The sequence below is a fragment of the Synchiropus splendidus genome, chromosome 5 (assembly GCF_027744825.2).
Source record: "Synchiropus splendidus isolate RoL2022-P1 chromosome 5, RoL_Sspl_1.0, whole genome shotgun sequence".
NCBI classification, from domain to species: domain Eukaryota; kingdom Metazoa; phylum Chordata; class Actinopteri; order Syngnathiformes; family Callionymidae; genus Synchiropus; species Synchiropus splendidus.
This window is the reverse complement of record NC_071338.1, coordinates 26597501-26616816: the sequence shown is the minus strand read 5'-3', so window position 1 is coordinate 26616816 and position 19316 is coordinate 26597501. Positions and strand designations below refer to the sequence as shown.

The 19316-nt window shown below is 42.1% G+C and overlaps 1 protein-coding gene across 2 annotated transcripts in view; it reads right to left on the bottom strand.

Annotated features, from left to right (window-relative positions):
* The window catches only part of cpne7 (copine VII), a 47816-nt gene that overhangs the window by 17919 nt on the left and 10581 nt on the right, over nt 1-19316 (bottom strand). For both annotated transcript variants that reach the window (XM_053864911.1, XM_053864912.1), the window contains 9 exons: nt 17090-17272; nt 14251-14325; nt 13093-13167; nt 10518-10601; nt 10359-10448; nt 10110-10208; nt 9948-10034; nt 7884-7943; nt 7290-7423 (listed from right to left, as the gene is read on the bottom strand). In XM_053864911.1, the coding sequence (XP_053720886.1) occupies nt 7290-7423; nt 7884-7943; nt 9948-10034; nt 10110-10208; nt 10359-10448; nt 10518-10601; nt 13093-13167; nt 14251-14325; nt 17090-17272 (887 nt within the window). The remainder of the gene's footprint in view (nt 1-7289; nt 7424-7883; nt 7944-9947; nt 10035-10109; nt 10209-10358; nt 10449-10517; nt 10602-13092; nt 13168-14250; nt 14326-17089; nt 17273-19316) is intronic.

Here is a 19316-nt window from a genome sequence, read left to right as displayed (position 1 = left end):
AAATGGTTTTTTTTGGCGCTTGTTTTGTTTATTTGATTCATGATTTATTTATTTTTTGCAATGCAGTATCATATTTATATGATAAAAATCACCTCAAAGTAGAGTATCAAACAATTCTTCCATGAAATAGCATATTTTTAGTGCATTTTTCTTTGTTTGGTTTGTTGTTGTCCATTTTGTTGTTTATTTCTGTTGAGACTTTTTCTAATGATATTGCAATAATGAAAAAATATTTTCCTGTGTGATTTATTTTGTGCTTTATATTATTTCTTATTTTATAGGTTCTATTCAGTCTGGAGTCAGTGAGTCAAGTGTGCGTACAGGAGCTACAGTTCCACCTCAAGAAGCTGAGACATGCATTGAATGAGGTTGTTTTTTCATATTGATGATGGCTTATATTCAACCTTCATGCCTGATGGTAAAATTGCCAATAAAATGTTCAACTAGAATAGTTCACACCAAGCATTTGAATGATGGCACTCGAGCCCAGGGACACACCACAATGTGCAGTTAATAGCTGTAAAATCAAAAGCAGTTTGTGCACCGTTCTTCACAAAATCAGATCCTCAACTGGTCCAACAGGAGGCTGATACAAGACTTTTGTTTTGTTCCTTCATATCTGGTATTCTGTTGATACACAGTAAAGTGATAACAGTTTAGGGCGTCTGGTTTGCGTTGGATTTGTGGCTTAAGATAAGCAGTGAAGTTATTACAGTCTCCTCTCCGTCATGTCTCCGACTGTTCGCCTTCAGACATATTTATCTTCCTCGCTCTTATCGGAGCTTTAACTCTATTTCATGCTTGTGTCAATGATGGAAAAGCCACGGCGGCTCGGCTTCCCAGCAAAATAGCATCAACGAGATCTTGGCTTAGGCTGGAATGAAACTCTGGACAGTTCGTGTAAAGAAAGTGTTGCCTGTTTGGATTGGACTTAATGGGGGCGTTGTGTTCGTCTCACACACACACACACACACACACTTGTGTTTGACTGCTATTTGGGAAGTGTTTAATTAACCCGATTGGTGTGGACTTTTGCAAAGTGGGTCAGCGTGATGAGTTTAGCAGAGAACAAACACCTCTGTTGGATGTCAACTCCGAACGGCGGAGCACGTAACAAAGAGTGGTGGAGCTGCTTTTACCCTCACACGGGACTCACTGAGCCACAAACAAGAAATGAACAATGTTTGCTTCATCACAACAGGGATGTGAAGTCGTCCTTCAGGAAAGCAAGTCAGAACCAAGTCACAGAGTCAGGAAGGTTTTGCCTCGCTCAGAGAAACAGTATAGGAAAGTCTGTTCTTACATGAGTTTATAAAGGGGTTCAGGTTCAGGGAGGTTTTGAGGGGGGTTTATCATTCAAGTCATGCGTCCACAGAAAAATAAAAACAAGGTGTTTCTTATGATCCATTGCAGAAATAACGGATGATTTACTTTTCCACAACTAATATTTAGGACCGCGATGATCTATTATTGATGTCCCAAATACTTTTAACTACAGATTAAAATGTCGGCAACAACACAACCAACACATAATAAACAGAGAGTAAGCAGAAATATTGGTTTTTCATTCAATAGAATTTGGTTTCCACGATACATTGTGTTCTGACAAGGTTCTCATTTGTGGGTAAAACGCCGCCGCCATCTTGTAACGTCACTGGTGATACCAAACGCTGATGCGCTATGCACTGCAGCGGTGGAAGCAGTCGCTATACCCTCGAGTAATGAGGGATTTGTCAGTGGTTTTAGAGGAAGAAGAGCAGGTTCATTTTTGTCCGAACCACGTCATTGTACAGGTGACGACTCGGGCTATTGTGAGAGGAGAAAGTGTCTGAACAGATCAGAGGAGAAGGGACAACAGCAACACTGAACGGTCATAAAAATAGAGTGTAAATCTCTCTTCAGAAGGGTCAGTAGTGCAAAACATACTGAATAGTGAGTTTGGGTAAACAAGAGGTTTATTCCATGTTTTGCAGGTGAATATTGATGCATCACTGATGTCTTTAGAACTTTTCGGTGAGGTTTTTCTAGCTTCTCTCTGCTATTTTGTTAGCTGGTCCCAGCTGTTTTCGACAGTGCTGGTGTCATTGCTTGCCGTTTGTTGACAGGTTCTAATTGTTCATGATTTAATGTCATCATATCGCCCACCTCTATCTCTGGATAAATGAGGTGAAGGTGGATCATTTCTCACTGTGCACCTGACAGTCACTCTCAGCACACCAGTTGAAAAACACTGGAATATACTGCTGCTATTCAACACTACTGTCCTAAATTGCAGTGTTTAGAAAAGTATTATGATGTTCAAACAAATTGTATACCATGTAAAGACATTATTGTTTTAAACAAACAACAACAACATTGTGTTGTTCTTTGTTCTTTGGTGGTGTCGTGATTATTTTGTTTACCTCTTAGATCATCCTTCAAAATGTGTTCTCATCACTGGAGAGGTGCCACTTTACCTCCTGGGCACTGCCAGAGTGACCTTGCTGTGCAGCACTCTGCCCCAGAGTCTTGCACTCAAAATTCCAAACATCTTTTACCAGTGCCAGTCAGCAGTCCTTGAGGACAGTTATCCTATATGAGCGGCAAAACCCCAAACCGTTTGCATGAAGATGCAGGATTCCTTTTCAGTCCGTCCAGGATTTCACCTACTTTTTGTGCATTGTTGCAGCCAAAAACGTTTTTTTTTCTTTGGCAGATTTTTCAATAATAGTGGTGAAAATTGTGATAATGATGGGAAATAGCGGCTCTTTAATACAGTAACATGTTTCACACAGTCTCAGAGTGTGGAGTCTCAGAAATAGAGTGGAGAGAGATGGATCTCGCGGTCAGCCATGTTTGTTTGTGTCCGCCCTGTATAGTTTTCTGGTGACAGCATGCTGCATTAGTGGGTTTCAGTTTTTAGCTCTGTCTATTTATTTAAATCAGCGATGGAACAACTTGTCAGAGGCTCGGAGCTACGTTGTTTTGCTGTGTTGCTGCAAAGAGCCACATCCTCCAAATATGTAGGTGTGTCCGAGGCTGTGAGGCTCACCTGAACAGCTAGACTTTGCAGCAGCATATCTGTTAAAGTACATCTGTGGTTCACATCCAGCGTATGTCTCTCGGGCATTTATTTTTAAAATAAATGCATTTTACCGTGATCCTGTTCGAAATAGCAAGTGGCGTAGACAGGAACAAAGTAATGTTAAATCGTGTTGGATTGGTGCACAAGCGGCAAGGCGTGTTGTTTATTTCAAAGTTAAACACGATTCAATGTCTTCCAACAATATCTTGAAATTTTCGACATATTTCCTGACATATTTCCTGTTTAAATTAACATCTTAACAGTAACTTGACCAAAACCACATACGGTTCAGCGGCTCTACAGTGCAGCTCATTTGGCAAAGAGCCGCATGTGGCTCAGGAGCCATGGGTTTGGCCAAGTCTGATTTAGGAATCGATTCAGAATGGTTCACATCCAAATTGCAACTCTTGGCGGCAATATTTGTGGTGTCACACATGACTCTGTTTATAAGGTGGTGGCGAATACGATGGTGCACGTGCTGTATAGAGGGGTGGTGATAGGACCAAAGGACTAAAGTAAAGAGTCGAATTTGCGAGAAAGTTGCTGCGATTGAACAAAAATGCAGAGCCACACACACCTCTCAGGGATTGGTTGAGATTGCGTTAATAACAATTTCTTGGTTTCTTTTCTTTTTAGCAATGTTGGTTTGGTTGGTGAGCCACATCAACACATCAAAAATACTGTATGTGTCTGAAATCATGTCAAGTGGTCTTTCTCCCCAGACGGATGTGTGTGGGAGATACAAGAGCTTTCCCAGAACAAATCCAGACACTGCCCCGTGGTAAACGTCCCTGCTTGTTCCGGGCCTGCTCCAGGTCCTCCTCCAAGTCAGACACCCAGGAAGGACCGCAACAGGGAGGCGGGAGCCACATCAGGGAGGCAGGGAGCCACATCATCTGGTTTCCCTTGTTTTGGAGGAGCCGCCTTTGGGCTTCGCACCTCTTCTGGATGTTGGTTGAGCGAGGCTTCCCTCATACTTCAGCTCCTCCATGTGGAGGAATATCTCAAGACAAACCTAGTGATGGCACCCCACACCGTGGTCAGACCCTTTGAGATTTGGATTGTTATTGCCAGACACGCTACTCAATGCATGATCCCTGCACACTGGGCCTCATTAAGCGTTCCGGCTCACTTTGCGAGTGTGTCTGCATAATCCCCCTATATCCTTCAGAATACTGAGTGTTTGATGGTACATCTTCACTGATGCTGCCACTCTATTCTTCCATAGATACACGCATGCATCTGTTTTATGGGGATGAAAAGCAAGCGTTGACTGAATATTTCCTGACTTTGAAATACGCACACAAGGACACGGATTGTAGCACTAAGAAACTTAGAAAGAAACACTAAGCGATTACTGCGTCCTAGATTCCAGGAAGGTGATATAATGGGAGATGAGTCACGTTCAATATTAGCGCATTGTAGCATCATCGCTCCCATACCAGCAACTGAACAGCAGCCTCCACCCGACACAGGTGCGGAGATGGCTGCGCCACAAAAGCATTTCCAGCTTCACTGAAAATGAGTCTATTTTGAGATGAACCCTTGTTAGCAAAACACATCGTACGGCGCTCATTATTTCAAACTGTGGAATGATTAAGCTCAAGCGCTTCCAAGTTTCCGCTCCGGTTTGGTGAAGGGTTATCGGCATGAACGTACAGTAAATGACAGGTTATTTCCGGAATACGGATTGGTCCTTGTTTTCTCTCTTCATCAGCGCACACGCGGGCTCACGGCGAGATGTGGCCAGGATAACAGCCCTCTCAGCAAGGTAAATGAGCCGCTGCCCACACAGATAATGCACTCCTCTGCAAGGACTTGAACATCCCACATCACCTTTAGTCACTGAGGGCTAAAAGGTTCACTTGCCTACATTTCAAAATTCAATAATATATTCAACCAAACCCGGCACCTGATGCCTGTCTCAGATTCATCTTCCATCTTCAATTGCCAAAAAATAAAGCACCATTGAAGTTTCATGGGCCTTCATACCTCATGTTTTTGTAGCAAGCCTGGATGAATTTATTTTTATTTTATTCATTTATAATATTTTTGTAGTAAAATCAAAGAAAAATTGTTTGTCTTTCTTTATCAGCCTTGCAACAGAAATACAATGTCCTTTTAGCAAATTGGCAGTTGGAATACAAGAAGGATTTTAAAACTAGTGAAGACAGCACCTTGAGCTATGCTTTACAGACGTCACGGAAGGATCTTCAGAGAGTGTTCAATGTTTGATCCTTGAATGCTGAGAGTTGATGTACTTCTGACTGATGTTCAGTATGAACAAATATATTCACCAAAGTCCTTCATGGGAGCGAATAAAAGCTGATTTAATCCAGTTAACATCAGTCTTTACTATACCATCTGAACCACATGCTTTTGACTCCTTCCTCCGGAATTGAAAAACAACACCAGATATGAAACCTCACATTAATGTTGGAAGTGATCCAGTAACTACCATCAGCGTATTTTACAGTTCCTGTTACGTTCGCACTGGGATTTCGCATCTGATTTCACACCATGCTGCTATTCCTCCTGCCATATTGCCTCCCACTTCCAAGTGGCTGCTTTGGTGGTGGGAGCCGAAATCTCTGCTTGTGTTTGTTGAGAGTTCAGGGTAATGAGCCAGCGAGAGACAACTGAGGAACGTTCGCTCCAACAGATGCTGAGCGGAGACAGCAAATAAACCTGCTGCTGCTTTACTCGACCAGATCCTGTTTGGCTTTGGATGCAGCTGGGTTGACTGGTGGTTCCAGCACCGTCAGGAAACCGACCCATTAAAACTCTCAACTAACTTGGTTAGTAATTAAAGCAGTTTTATCCTTCTACTATGTGAATTTAAGTGGTTAGTTGAGGCCAACTGCACGAGTAATGGAAACCAATTATCCAACATTTCAGTCAGAAACAGACATTTTATTAAGCCAAATAAAAAAACGATCCATTAGACACCGACACATTCCTTAAAAGTGCTCTCTGATGAAATAACCGTGTTAGGTGTCCGGTCATTATCTCTGACCTCTGCATGGAATCACTTTCTCTCCTTCAGGTTTGGTGCATTGTTAGCTCGTAGCTCAGCGATCACTTTATTCCGATTAAAATTCTCACTACGTGGTTCAGCAAGTGAAAATGGATCATAAATATTTTCAAGATCAATAAATGTCAGCGTGTATGTATGTATTTATATTTTGTGATAATATATGCTGTGGAGATTAGAAGAAAAATATTGCCTTTTTCTGTTCTTTAGAATTGTGATTCTCAACCATAGGGCCGAGGCCCATAGTTGGGCCGCGAGCGCCTCCTTGAGGGCCCCAAAATTTTTTTTGTTTTACACCTTCGGGCTGTGAGGGCAGCGAGGTGCTCAGCTTTTTTTTTACCTCATATGGGGGCAGTAGTGGGTCATTAGAATTTAGAAGTTCTTGAAAAGAAAAAATAATGCTGAGAAAATGATACCAACTACTAAATTGAAGTTTTTTAAATTATTTTTTTAAAAATGTATGGCAATGCTTTCATTTATGCTTCTTCTTTGGAGTTTATATTGAAAATAAAATATATTATTTTATTTTATGATATATATATATTCGGACATTGTTTTATTATATTTGCTTTATTCAGAATTTTATTCATGATGTACAGTTTTATCAATTTTCTCAACAGTTTGCATTAAGAGTATTTTTTTTCTTTTTATTTATTTTCTTTGAATATGACTTGCACCTGGTTCTGCTGCTGGTTGGACTTTTTGATCTTTGAGATGATCACATGGCTTCATGTCATTTTACAAGGTTTTGGTTTGTTGTTGTTTGTTGTGTAAGTAGATTAAATATGGTTGTCGATCACAAATGAAATGAAGCTTAATGAATCAATTCTAGTACTTGAATGGGCCCCAGCCCCATTTGTTCTGGAAAAGCTGGGCCCCGAGATCAAAAAGGTTAAGAAACCCTGCTTTAATTGGTGTTTTTTGTGTTTTCCTGGGTCTCAAGCCTGCGTCCTTGACCCGTGATGACAGAAAACATTCATTGTTCGAGGTAAAACTTGTGCATTATCAATGACCAACAGAGGGAACACTCATGAATTGATGGAGGAAGTGTGGTATAAATACAAAGGAAATTGTGAAAGGCTAATAAACCATGCAGGAGGGAAAAAAGAAAGTTGGCCTTTCAATCTGTCTCTTTTCAGTGCGGTAGCATTTAGGGAGCCCTGTTGACTTGCATGTGAAAGATTGACAAACCTGTCATAGTCTTGACAGATCTCGCCCACAGCGATCAGAGCCTTCAGGTACTCGTTCGGCTGGTAGGGGTTGATGTAGTGTAATGAGCAGCTGTTTCTGGGGTCTCCATTGGAGGCTGTGAAGTCAATTGCAACCTGTGGGAAAGACAAAAACACGGTTGCTAGAGCTCTTTTTGCACCTCAAATAAATCGTTTATGGCTTGGCGTCTGTGATCACCCCCAGAAAACGTCCAATAGCTGAATAAATCGTGGGATTAAAGATAAAAAAAAAATGTTTTTACATTTCCTACTCCCACTCGGGCTGGAGTGGCTACATCTTCTGTACTGGGTTCAGCAGTGAGCAACTTCATCCACCACAGCAGCACTGACAATTAATATTCATCAGCAGAGAAATGAAAGCAGTGAGAGGCAACTTTTAATACAGAGGCCAGAAGTGAAAGGACGATGACTCTGTTCCAACAGCAAGAAAAGTAACATGGCAGGAAACACGCTCCATGGTTTTTTTAGTGTTCCAGTCCAATAGCGTGACATTTTGTTATTCACTGTGAAGCACATATCTGCGCCAAATGTCAAAACGTTCTCCATAGCAACTTACCGTGAAGTGAATTTGGCATCCTCCCATGATATAATCCAAGAAGGAGTAGACTCTGTGGAGCTGCAAAACACAGTCACACGCACACATGAGAAGAGCTGGTCATCAGAGAAGACGTGTTGTCTGAGTTGACATTTGCACGACGGTGAAATATTGTAAAGGAAGGGAATGTCCAGGGAAATATCAGATGACACCAAAGCCATGACTCAGATGCAGAGCCTGCTCGCGCACAGTAGACAGTGCTGTGAGCTGAAAATAATATAGAATGTTTGGCCTTTTTTGGAAGATCATTTCCTTCCATGTGACCCCCAGACTTCCCTCTCTCAAGAACCTGTCTCCGTCCCTTCAAAGGGAAAACCATGGGGTTCTCAGGACGATCCAGAGAGATCATCTCTCCAACATGTACTGGCTTTGTACTGGGTTTGCACACTGTCTGAAATTACTCCCCAGTAACATCTGTATGTCCCCGAGTCCAAAAACCATTCGGAGTAAAGACATTTTGGCCGCTCGATTCCCTTGTTGTTCTTTCAGTCATCACCCAAAGATCATTACCACGTGAGGAAATGTTCTTGGCTCAGCTCCTTCATTGCAACAGATGGATGTGTCGTCATTACTGAAGCCACAACACGATTCTCCAAGCTGCTTGAACCTGTCTCAGCCTTGTGCAGCAGGACAGGTCACCCCCTCTGGATTATAGAGTTTAGATCTTGAGATGACTGAACCCAAACTGGCTTCCTCATGAAATCCCTTACTTCAAAGGGATCAATGGAACTGGTGTCCATGAGCAGACCGGGTCTAAGTCCAATCCTGACGGGGAACCAGTGCCCGTCTCTGACTTCAGTCGTATAGAGATCACCCACATTTTGTCCACTGGATACCCCAAGGAAGTAATTCCTCCATTAGTCCGTAAAACACCATGAGGCTGGTTGAGTTCCCATGAAGCGTGGAAAGATCTTCAGAGGCCAGCAAATATGTTAGGCTTAAATCTGGCAAAACAACTGAATGAATGAGGGTGTGCCAGTGGGCTCAGGCGGGGGTTTTAAAAGAGCCCACCACAGTGTATTGTAGCAATCTCATAGACGATGGGAGGAGTCAAGTGTGATCCCTGTCTCCAACAAAGGGATTTTGCATAGGGCCGGGTTTACTTCAATAGACAAGCAGAGGACCAACAGGGTCTCTCTTCTAATAGCAACACTTGGAAAGTCTGTGCTAACAAAGAATCTTCTAAGGGAGGGATCCAAGAGCAGGTCCTCCGACATGGTTTGGTCAGGTCCTACTGGCTGCTCCCCTGACACATCCTGACACAAAACCAAGACATGATCCTGCATGCATCATCAAAGGTGTCCCAGGGATTCTAGCCAAGATTCCTCGCTGTGAAGATGAAGATCTAGAAAGCCTTGTGTTTGGATCTGTCAAATTCATCTGCAGGCTTCTCGGCTCAAAAAGGCCTCATTCCCCCATTTGAAGAGTCATAACTTAGATACCTCCACTATATGGTGACTGATCTTGCGTTGTGACTCTCATTTGTAACGATTCAGAATCAATTTAAAATGTCCCAAAATCGATTTGAGACCCCTGTAAAGTGCCACAGCTTCACCAAGAGACTTAAAAATAACAGTCACCAGTAAATCACTTTTCTCAGAGTTTAAAAGGCAGCAAGTTTAACATGTTTTTAAAGTAAAGAGGCACTTTTATTTAGTCACTGAAGCAGTGTGATATTGCTTTTATGTTAACAGTTGCCACAATTCCATTTTAGGCATGGATAATGTTTAAAACATTATGTGAAAAAAATAAAGTTTAATTTCTCTAACTGTCATTCTCTCTGCAGTGTTGATGGAAGTAGATCCTGAGCAGAAATCATTACCAATAAAATCATTTTGAATCGAAAAATCGATTTTATATCGTATTGTGGCCCCAAAAATCGGAATAGAATTGTGAGATATTAAAAGATTTTTACCCCTAATGATTTGTATTCCATTTGTGACAATGTCTCCTGATGAGCATCACAACATTACAGTATTTCAGAAGGTGTCTCATGTCATAACAACCAAAACAGCGAACGCTTACCTTTAGCTCAGTTAAGATGACAACTCCTGAGTTTTTATAGTTTCTCTTCTTCTGTTTATACTTGGGATTTACACAATCCCATGATACCTGGGAGGCAACATATGGAGCAAACAAGTTCATTTGAGGACATAAACATTAACAAACAGTGTTTGTCGGCCAGACCTTATTTCCGCTAGAAATTTTCTGCATTTCCCTGAACGTAGCGTAGAATTCTCCAATGAAGTCGTGCTTCCCCCTGGAGTCGTAATCCCACACGAGGCACTGTGTCACACAGTTAACAGCAAATATAATAAAGCACTTGTGAGAAGTAAACATTTTATTGTTTGGCGCTATCGATCGCAGCAGGAAGCCAATGATGATTCCGATTTAAATGTGTTTCGTAAACAGTGTGGGCACATCCAGAAATGATACCTTGAGTTTACGGTCTTCATCACAGCTGCAGAGGGATATGAGAGAGACTTTGAACGGCTCCCACACAGGGTTCAGGTTGTTTTTTATCACCTGTATGCACAGGAAAACACAACATGAGGCGAACAATAGTTTGAGGAGCGGAGAGGATGATGAGTCTACCTCTGTTCTGTGTACAAGCTGTTCGGTGTCATCATCATTGACACGGTAAATTTCCAAAAATGGGTCTGACTTGCTGAATAGATCCTGGGGAAACAGAAGGGGAAAAAGTTACTCGCTGGACAAGTCGTGCATGAACTTGGACGGTTTGTCAGAGCCTGTGACTCATGAGACATTTATGATATCTGAATTTTTCATGACTAATCTTCACCACCAGACATGGACAAAATGCATGATTAGAATATTCAATTCTAAAATATTGAAATGTCATACAGGGAAGGAGAAAGAAGCATTGAATGGACAATATTACAACATCCAACTTCCGACCTGCTCGACTTACGTCCACCCGGACTTACGACCACGGCCGGCAGTTTGTTTGTTTTTTAATTCAATGTCTGGCACCGCAGCACATAGCAGCACGTCAACGCATACAACAGTTAAGACAGCAAAGTATCCCAGCATCACACTCTCACACGCTGATCTACCACTACAGTAGCACCTATAACCCTCGTGTCTGCCATTTTGAATGGCATTCGACTCACGTCCAATCCGACTTACGACCGGTTGGTCGGAACCGATTCCTGTCTTAAGTCGGATGTTACTTGTATATGATTTGACCCACCATAACAGGCGTGATCAGACAAGCCTACTACTCTGGTTGGGAGTAAAATATGACAGGACAGTGGTGCCACAGGAGGGTTGGCAGCCACCGACACTGTTATTTACAGTGATAAATCTTCTCGCTTTTCAAGTTTCTGTCACTAAATACGTCTCCAGATTCCACCTAACACCTCTCTCTTGGGTTCTTGGCTCTCGCACTGTAGCTCTTTGCTCTGATCCACGGCCAGTTGGTCTGAGCAAATATCTTCCTGTGGGGAGTGTTTACCTCAGACTCTTCAGCCGTGCTGACCTTAACCTTTATTCAGCCTTTACAGGTGTTTTATAAACCCATTTATTAATCTGTAACAATAGTCTCATCACAGTTTGTTTGTTCACATCACAAACTGCCGCTTTCCACCTTTTCCCATTGTTTGTTTTAACATTCCTGTGGAGAAGCAGGACATTTAACAGTCTGTGGTCACTCTTTATGAGCTTATACAACACAGACATCGACCCGATCTCCTTGAATGGATGCATCTACAGACCCGAACTGGGGCCCATAGACTCAACCGATGAAAACCTTGTGTAATTATTAAACACTATTTGGTTTAGGGTTGTGTTGGCTACTTTGTCAAGCGAAAATAATGCATTTGTTCTCATCTAAACAATAGTCAAAGCTTAGAGTTGCGTAGAATGTAATGTTGCTGGTGAACCTTCTGTATTCATCTCTGGAGCCTTGAAGCGCACATCCCATCCCAAAAGGCTGATTTTTCAGGTCAATTGATTCTTCCGGGGAGAAAACGGTTTCATGTTCCAGTGTGTGACGGCGGCGGTCAGCCGTGCAGTAAGCCAGGGTTAGAGAGGGGGGCGGATGTGTACACAGAATGAGACACTTAATGTTGCATTTCTCGCCACATTAGATAGATGCGTCTCCTGAGGGACACGAGCAAAAAGAGCTGTTGCATCCTGTCTTTGTTGTCAAGGCAACGGCCTGCCAGTGGCGTCAGCAGCACGGGCTGATCAGACGCAGATGTCAGAATTCAATTTCGGGTTAACAATTGCCGCTTGCTTCGGGAAAACTGCCCCATTGTGGCGTCACGTCGGTAATTGTTTACCGAAAGCTGAACGGGAGTGTTTGCAGCATGGCTGGATGATAAGGGCGGCCAATCCAAGACCATATTTTGCTGCTCCTCCATGACTTTAATGAGGTATTTGTACAGCAAGATTCCACCAACTTGTGGTGGACAACAGGTCAAATTGTACAACTGGTTTAATGTTTGGGTTCAGACTTCAGGTGATGCAGACATGTACTTTGAATTTCCTGCCGAGGAAAGGATTCATTGCTGTGACGTTGCAGACAGGCTCACCGAAGGGAACTTGCTTATTTGGAAAATTGAAAGTCAGAGCTAAGGACAGGCGCCAATTTAACTCGATAACGCTAGGGGCCAAACGAAATTTTATGACCTCCTGTAAACAGCACTCTTTTACAGAAAAAAAAGTTGTTCCATTATTATAGTATTTTCCTTATACTATAATAATGGAACAATTATTATAGTATAAGGAAAACTGTTTGGTGTTGATGGCTAAAATGTATCTTTATGGTTAGATTCAAAACACAATGTCTTGCATCAACACAGACTCACAAAAGACTCTCTACTTTCTCTAAAACTGGGTCATTTATTCTGAATTTTCCAGAGTAATTGAAGACTTTTATCTCCACTTACCAGTCTATCAAAGGCAAAAGCACGGACACTGGTCCTGGTATGACACGACATCAACATGTTTCATTGGTGATCTAGTTTTTTTGTACTTTTTTAAATTACTTTCTAATTGAATTTGATCGCAGGTGTTTAAAGCTGAATAAAATTATTCTGGCCCCGGGACCTTGTGTTCAGGAGTAGAGCGGCATAAGGACAAGATGAGGTTTGGTGGTCTTCAAGTCGAGGAGTCGAGGGAGGAGAGATTCGGTCCCACTCACCTTATCATCAAGCTTCTTGGCACAGAAAAACAGCTCAACATATCCATTGTTGCCAGAAATCTCCTCAGCGTGCACCTGCATGGAGGAAAGACAACAAAGCTCGAATGATATGATCTTTGAAGTCATGGCTGAATGACAGGTCACTGACAACATGTGTTCCCTGCAGCCATATTTCATTAGTAGTCAAGTAATGAACCTTCCACCAGTCATGTTACGGGGAACTAAATATAGACCTAAGTACGGTGAAGTTGTGACCAGCTTATACTCCCACAGAGCTCCTGCAGAGCAGTGTGTGCGGCTTGACAAGCAGGGTGACAGCCAGGAGTTCCTTCAGGGCAGAGGTGTCACCAGAGATGATGTAAATATCAACACGACACGAGCTGACGCCGTGAACTGGCCCAAAACAAGTCTGCTCAGTTTCTGCTGTGACAAAGGCAGCCGGAAACATTGGTGCCACCCAACACTGTCGACCATTTTTTACCACTACACTGCACACTAACTAAATAATGATTTAAACACGTTCTGAATAGGTTTTATTTTAGTTGTGGTTCAAACATGTGAATGCACCTTTCATTGCAAAGTTGAAATTAATCCTTCATTGAATATCAAGTTGAAGAAATACAAAAATAAATATCACAACGACTGAACATGTAATAACAATAGTAATAATAATGATAATATTTTGTTTGATTTTGAAATCAGCTGTTCTATTCTATTTCCCATGTAATATACAATAAGGACTTTTGGACACAATAAACATTTGTGTTTCAAACAATTTTGTTTCCTTAACTATTTAGAATATGGGAAGATAAATTAAGATAAATTCCCATTATCAGACCTGCAGGCTCAAACAAAAGAATCAATGAGGCGTTCTGATTCAAATGTATTCTCAATTTTCTAGTTAGAAATAAACACTATTGAAGCCCAACAACAACAGCACATCCAAAACTTTGTGAGCAGATGCTTTATATCGACTTCCTCTCTGAAGTTGACCTTGTGCTTCTCCCTCGGTGTCATCCTGCCCACTCACTCTGCCGTTCCATGTCTCCGAGTTGCTCAAGTTAAATATCTGTTTTCACTCTGAATTCATCTCTAATTCCTGCCGAGGTCGGGTTTTAAGTCGATCCAATCTAACACTGGCGTTCCAAAGGTTTTTACCGTGATTGTGGATTTGCCCGCATATTTCCCGTACTTCAGCAACAAAGGCTTCACCATCTTCTTTTGGGCCACAATCTGCAAAAGAAATATTTTCAGGCTGTTTTTCAACACTCAGATCAAAAGCAGTTGTTGGAACAAGGTTGTAACATTTCAGCTTTTTCCTGGTGGCATTTATCGTCATGCTGTTTTTTCCCAAGGACAACTGAAAAAAATAAGAAATTGATGTGAGACGTCACAATTTGGTGAGTCTCTTGAGACTTTGCTATGTCCATGAAATCTGTAGATACTGGCCACTTGTAGCAGGACCCCGAGACAGAGAACGTTTTTAAAAGTTTCAGATCCAGGGGGCTAACGAACGCTGCACCCGACTCCAAAACACAAACGGATCTGGTTGTTTCTGTCTCCGCAAACATCACCTGAGAAAGGCTGGTCATCTAGCTTAGTGAAATTAATCATTTTTTTTATAATTCTAAATGTCACGCTCAGACCTGCAGGTGTTGCTTAGCGTCAGATGCGCTAACAGACTGCCGTGTTAAAATTAAACATGCCATTTAGAGGACCAGCACTTGATGGAGCACGGAGTTTTCCAGGCTCATGAAAGTGAGACTGCTGGTTCCTCAGCAGGAGGCTGTTAGCGCAGATGACACATAGCAACACCCGCAGGTCCGAGCGTGAAATTTGGAACGCTGAGCTCTTTTCCTGAGAAATAATCATTAATTTCACTGAATATGATAAGCAGCCTTTCTCAGGTGTCTGCGTTTTGGAGTCGGGTGCAGTGTTCCAATCTGAATGTGAACTGTCGACAAGCAGCCAGTATGTAAATATTTCACAGACACAGCAACATCTCTAGAGATTCACCAAACTGCGACGTGTCACATTGAATTAAATGTTTTCAGTTGTGTCTTTTTGACATAATAGTTGCTGCACTCAGCAAGGGTTTTGTATTTTTTGCCTCCTTGAAGAGATGTATGAAACATTTTTTTAAATCTTTTAAATCTATTTCACAAAACCTGCTACTTCCAAGTGTGACATCACAACTCTCTCGGAGTTCCAACTTCTGGGCACTTTCACGAGAAAGGCTTCCAAACCTGCTAGTATCTGTTCACTTGCTTTTGCACAGCAGACAGGATGTAGTTTATTAAACTACAAAGACGCAGTAATTTCCCCCTAACTAGCAACTCACTGAAAGTTGAATCATAATTACCTCCTTCATAATGAATTATGAGCCTCTTCGCGGAGAGGAATGTCTGCCAAAAATACACATGCACGATTTCACAATGTCGATTCACTTCACAGTGTGTGATGAGTCAGATTTAAGAGCTGATTTGCTGGCCCTAAAAGAAGCAATCTTATTTGTTTGATACAGATCAGAAACAAAGGCTGGAATTATCCGATGCCAATAAGCTGGAAGGCTTAGTTAAGAAGAGGTGACTTCACTGATGTTAGACTGTAAATGTTAGACGAAGTAAAACGTTCTTTGTTGTGCTCTTGGTATCAGAGGAGAGCAACCAAGTGAGTTGCGCAGGTCCTTCGGGTTTTTTATGTTTTGTTTTTTACTTGATCCGACTTGGATATTTTCCCGATATTAGGGCGGCACGGTCACCAGAGCGCCTTAAATCCAGAGTAAGAATTTTATTGCTTTAATCAATTTCAATCTTGTTTTTCTGCATTTATTGTGGTTGTTTTTCTATTCACTCTCAAGCACTTTGGTATGCACCTGCTGAGGAACACATCACAAACATGCTTCACCTTGGAAGAAGATTCTTGGACTGAAAATGAGGCTTCATTTGTTCTAGTGAATCTTCACAATTGAGTTCTTCTTGTCAACCATTTTTTTATTAAGACAGACTGAGTGAGGAAAAGGAAGCATTAATGTGGAAAATAAATGAAAAATATACACAGAACGAACAAACCTAATCCTCAAGATATTCATAAGTTGTGAATTAAAAAGTCTCACTGTTAGTAAAACACCTGGCATTGGAACAATATGTAACTACAACACAACACTCCTCCTGTGTCCCCATTTTAAATAAAAATGAAAATATGATTAATAAAGTCTACTTTGTAGAAGTAGGAGATAGATTAAATAGCAGTATATTCTAACGTTGGAGGACTTTTGATATTGGGTTCAATAACCAGACATTGCAGTGTGATTCTTTCTGTTCAAAATAGATTTCATTTCACCCTTTAAAAAAAAAACAATTGAGGGTTTTGGGGCCCTTAAATCCTGCTAAAATGACAGAGGTCATGTCTTCCTGATATTTTATGTATATCGGAAGCCATCTTTCATGTTGCAAGAGTGTTGCTGTTTACCTTTTGTTATATTTAGGTCCTTTGCATATGACGGCAAAAATCTGTGTTTCTTCTAAATATTTTTCCCATTTAGGGCTGTTTCTCACAGAGAAGTGGTTTGGTTGCACTGAGCAGAAACTTGTAAAACCGTGATGAAATTGAACTTGTCATATTGATATGTTATTTTTGCCGTATTTCCCACCCCTGGCTGAGACTATTATTTGAGTAGGGAGTTTAATCTCCGGGCTGACGCTCATCCAGCATGTTTTACTTCAAGTGTGGAGGTTTAATGTTTCCAACCAGTCCGTCTCAGGAAGGAGCCCCTCCCCAGGTTGGTGCTCATCAATATTGTTGTTCTGCTGCTGTCACTTGTCGCCATTAGGGAGTGGCACACCAAGCCATCTCCACTTGATGTCCTCCTCCTTTATCACATCTATGAATCACATTCGTTCCGCGTATCCGGCATCTCCATTTCTAACATTCTTTCTCCAAAATCCACGAGCATCAAGTAGAAGCGAAGTTTGACTCATTGCTGAGTTGCACCCACCTGACCAAGGGTGCACTCCACCCCGCCCAGGAAGTCGTCGTCTCTGGTGCCAATACTGTGAGTGCCGTGAATGTCATACACTTCAAAACGCAGCTTCTGAACCTCCTCAAAGTAGTAGTCCAATGAGAAGACCTTGGCGAAGACCGGGTGAAGGTTGCACTTGATGACTTCCGTCCTGTCCAGCTGAGAGAAAACAGAAAATGAGCTTTGCAATTTCACACGATCCTTCGTGATTGAGGCAGCATGTGAGCTGGCGTGTGCTCAGAATGGAAAACAGACTCGCCCTGTGTGAGGAGAGTGACATGAGAGAAGATTGCAGGTCTCTGACATTTATCCATCCACAAAGAAAACAGACAGTGGCATCTGATATTCTCACATATAAATTCAGCAGAGCTCTTTAGAAGATCCATGTCCTGGGGAATCTGTAAAGGTCACTAAAAAGGTGGGCAGAAGTGATAAATCGCTATTTGTCTTTTTTCTGGGTTTGGCAAATCTGCGCCGCTGTTTCCCAAAAGATGTGTCAGTATCACCAGGGGTGGAGCAAGTACAAAGATATTCCAGCTGAGTAACAGGATTACTGCATCAAATGACTCAAGAAGCCTAGCTACCTTGAAGGTGGGCTTGTGTTGGAGGTAAAATTTCAGTTTCAGAATTCATGTTTCAACACGTGTAAAGAGCATCTTCAGACTTGTTGCCTTCAGCATGTCACACAGAAGTAAGAGCGGTTGGATCAGGTCCACACTGCATCCTGTGCCATGGCATGGGGTCATCTTCAAACAGGCGCGTCCTTCACGACTGCACGGAGCCGAACACGGCTCAGTCGGGGGCCATGAAGCAGACAGCAACAAAATGTAGATGCGTCTAACCCTGACCTTTTAATGCTGCTCCCCCTCAGGTGGAGGCCACAACGCTCTCTGCGCCAAATTGAACACAACAATTTCTCCCCCGCGGACATCTCTGCGCTGAACAGCCATCAACAAAACCTTCATCGCCGTTCTCATTTTTCACCTTCAAATGCTCTTAGAACGTTGTAGCGGCAGCACACGCTTTTCAGAGAGAAATCACTTTTTGCTCCGGGTAAAGTGCTGTGAAACTAGGCTTTACCTTAAATGATGTGGATTCATAATTCAGTAAATATTTTGGTCATCATCTCCTCAGAAACAGACCAGAGCAAATTGTGGCCCTGCGGCGACAACTGGTGTGATCATATCTAAAATAATTAAATCAGAAATAAAAAAAAGTTAAAGTGTGGGCACGTTTAATGGAGGGGGAGGTTAGATTTCGATTTATTCATTCGTTTTTCTTCTAAATTTTTTACATGGACAGGGACTTTTTTTTGTATTTTGCTGAAAATTAAACTTGCATAAAAATCTTCATGTGATTTTTTTTTTTTTTGCCCATTGTTATTTATTTGTTTTGCCACTGAGAGGCAAAAGCTCCCCTGAATGCTTGTTTTGAGTGACGAAGGGTTTTCATGTTGCCTCTCAGGTGAACTAGTCCTCCACTCCTGGCAGATGCAGTCCTCCTGCCCATTCCAAAGCTTCAGTAAAACCTCCTCTGTGACAGGGTCAAGCCAAGTTTCACAAATTTCATGCTGCACCATCACTCTATACGGCCCATGAAGCGAGAAGAAGTCTGTGTGACAGTGGGGGAGCTTGAAGCTGTCAGGATGGAGAGCCACCTCCAAGTCCCCTGTGGCACCACGCAGAGCAGAGAACACCTCAGCCAAGTCCTTGAATCTGTTTTCCACACTGGGGATGTGTTCAACTCTACCTGGAATTAATGGCAACTTAACTAGCGTTCCTCTTCTCTGGGACCACCAGGGGGTCTGCTGACACCCCCTTGATGTATCTACAATATGTGCAGCTTATGTATCGACTCACACCTCCTGCAGTGTGCAGTGCAAATGACTGCGCAAATATATTCACCAACAGACAATTATCCATTCGCTTTACAAAGGCTGCAACATAAAGTACAGGACATGAAGTGTATGCAAAACTTCCTTTCTCCGTTTTACAGTGTCATGTTGATACTTACTCACTCAGTACTGACGTAAGTAGTTCCTTTGGGATAATACAGGATGGATGGATGGATGGATAGATAGTGTGTAGTGCAAATGACTGCGCAAATATATTCACCAACAGACAGTTATCCATTCTCTTTACAAAGGCTTCAACATAAAGTACAGGACATGAAGTGTATGCAAAACTTCCTTTCTCCGTTTTAC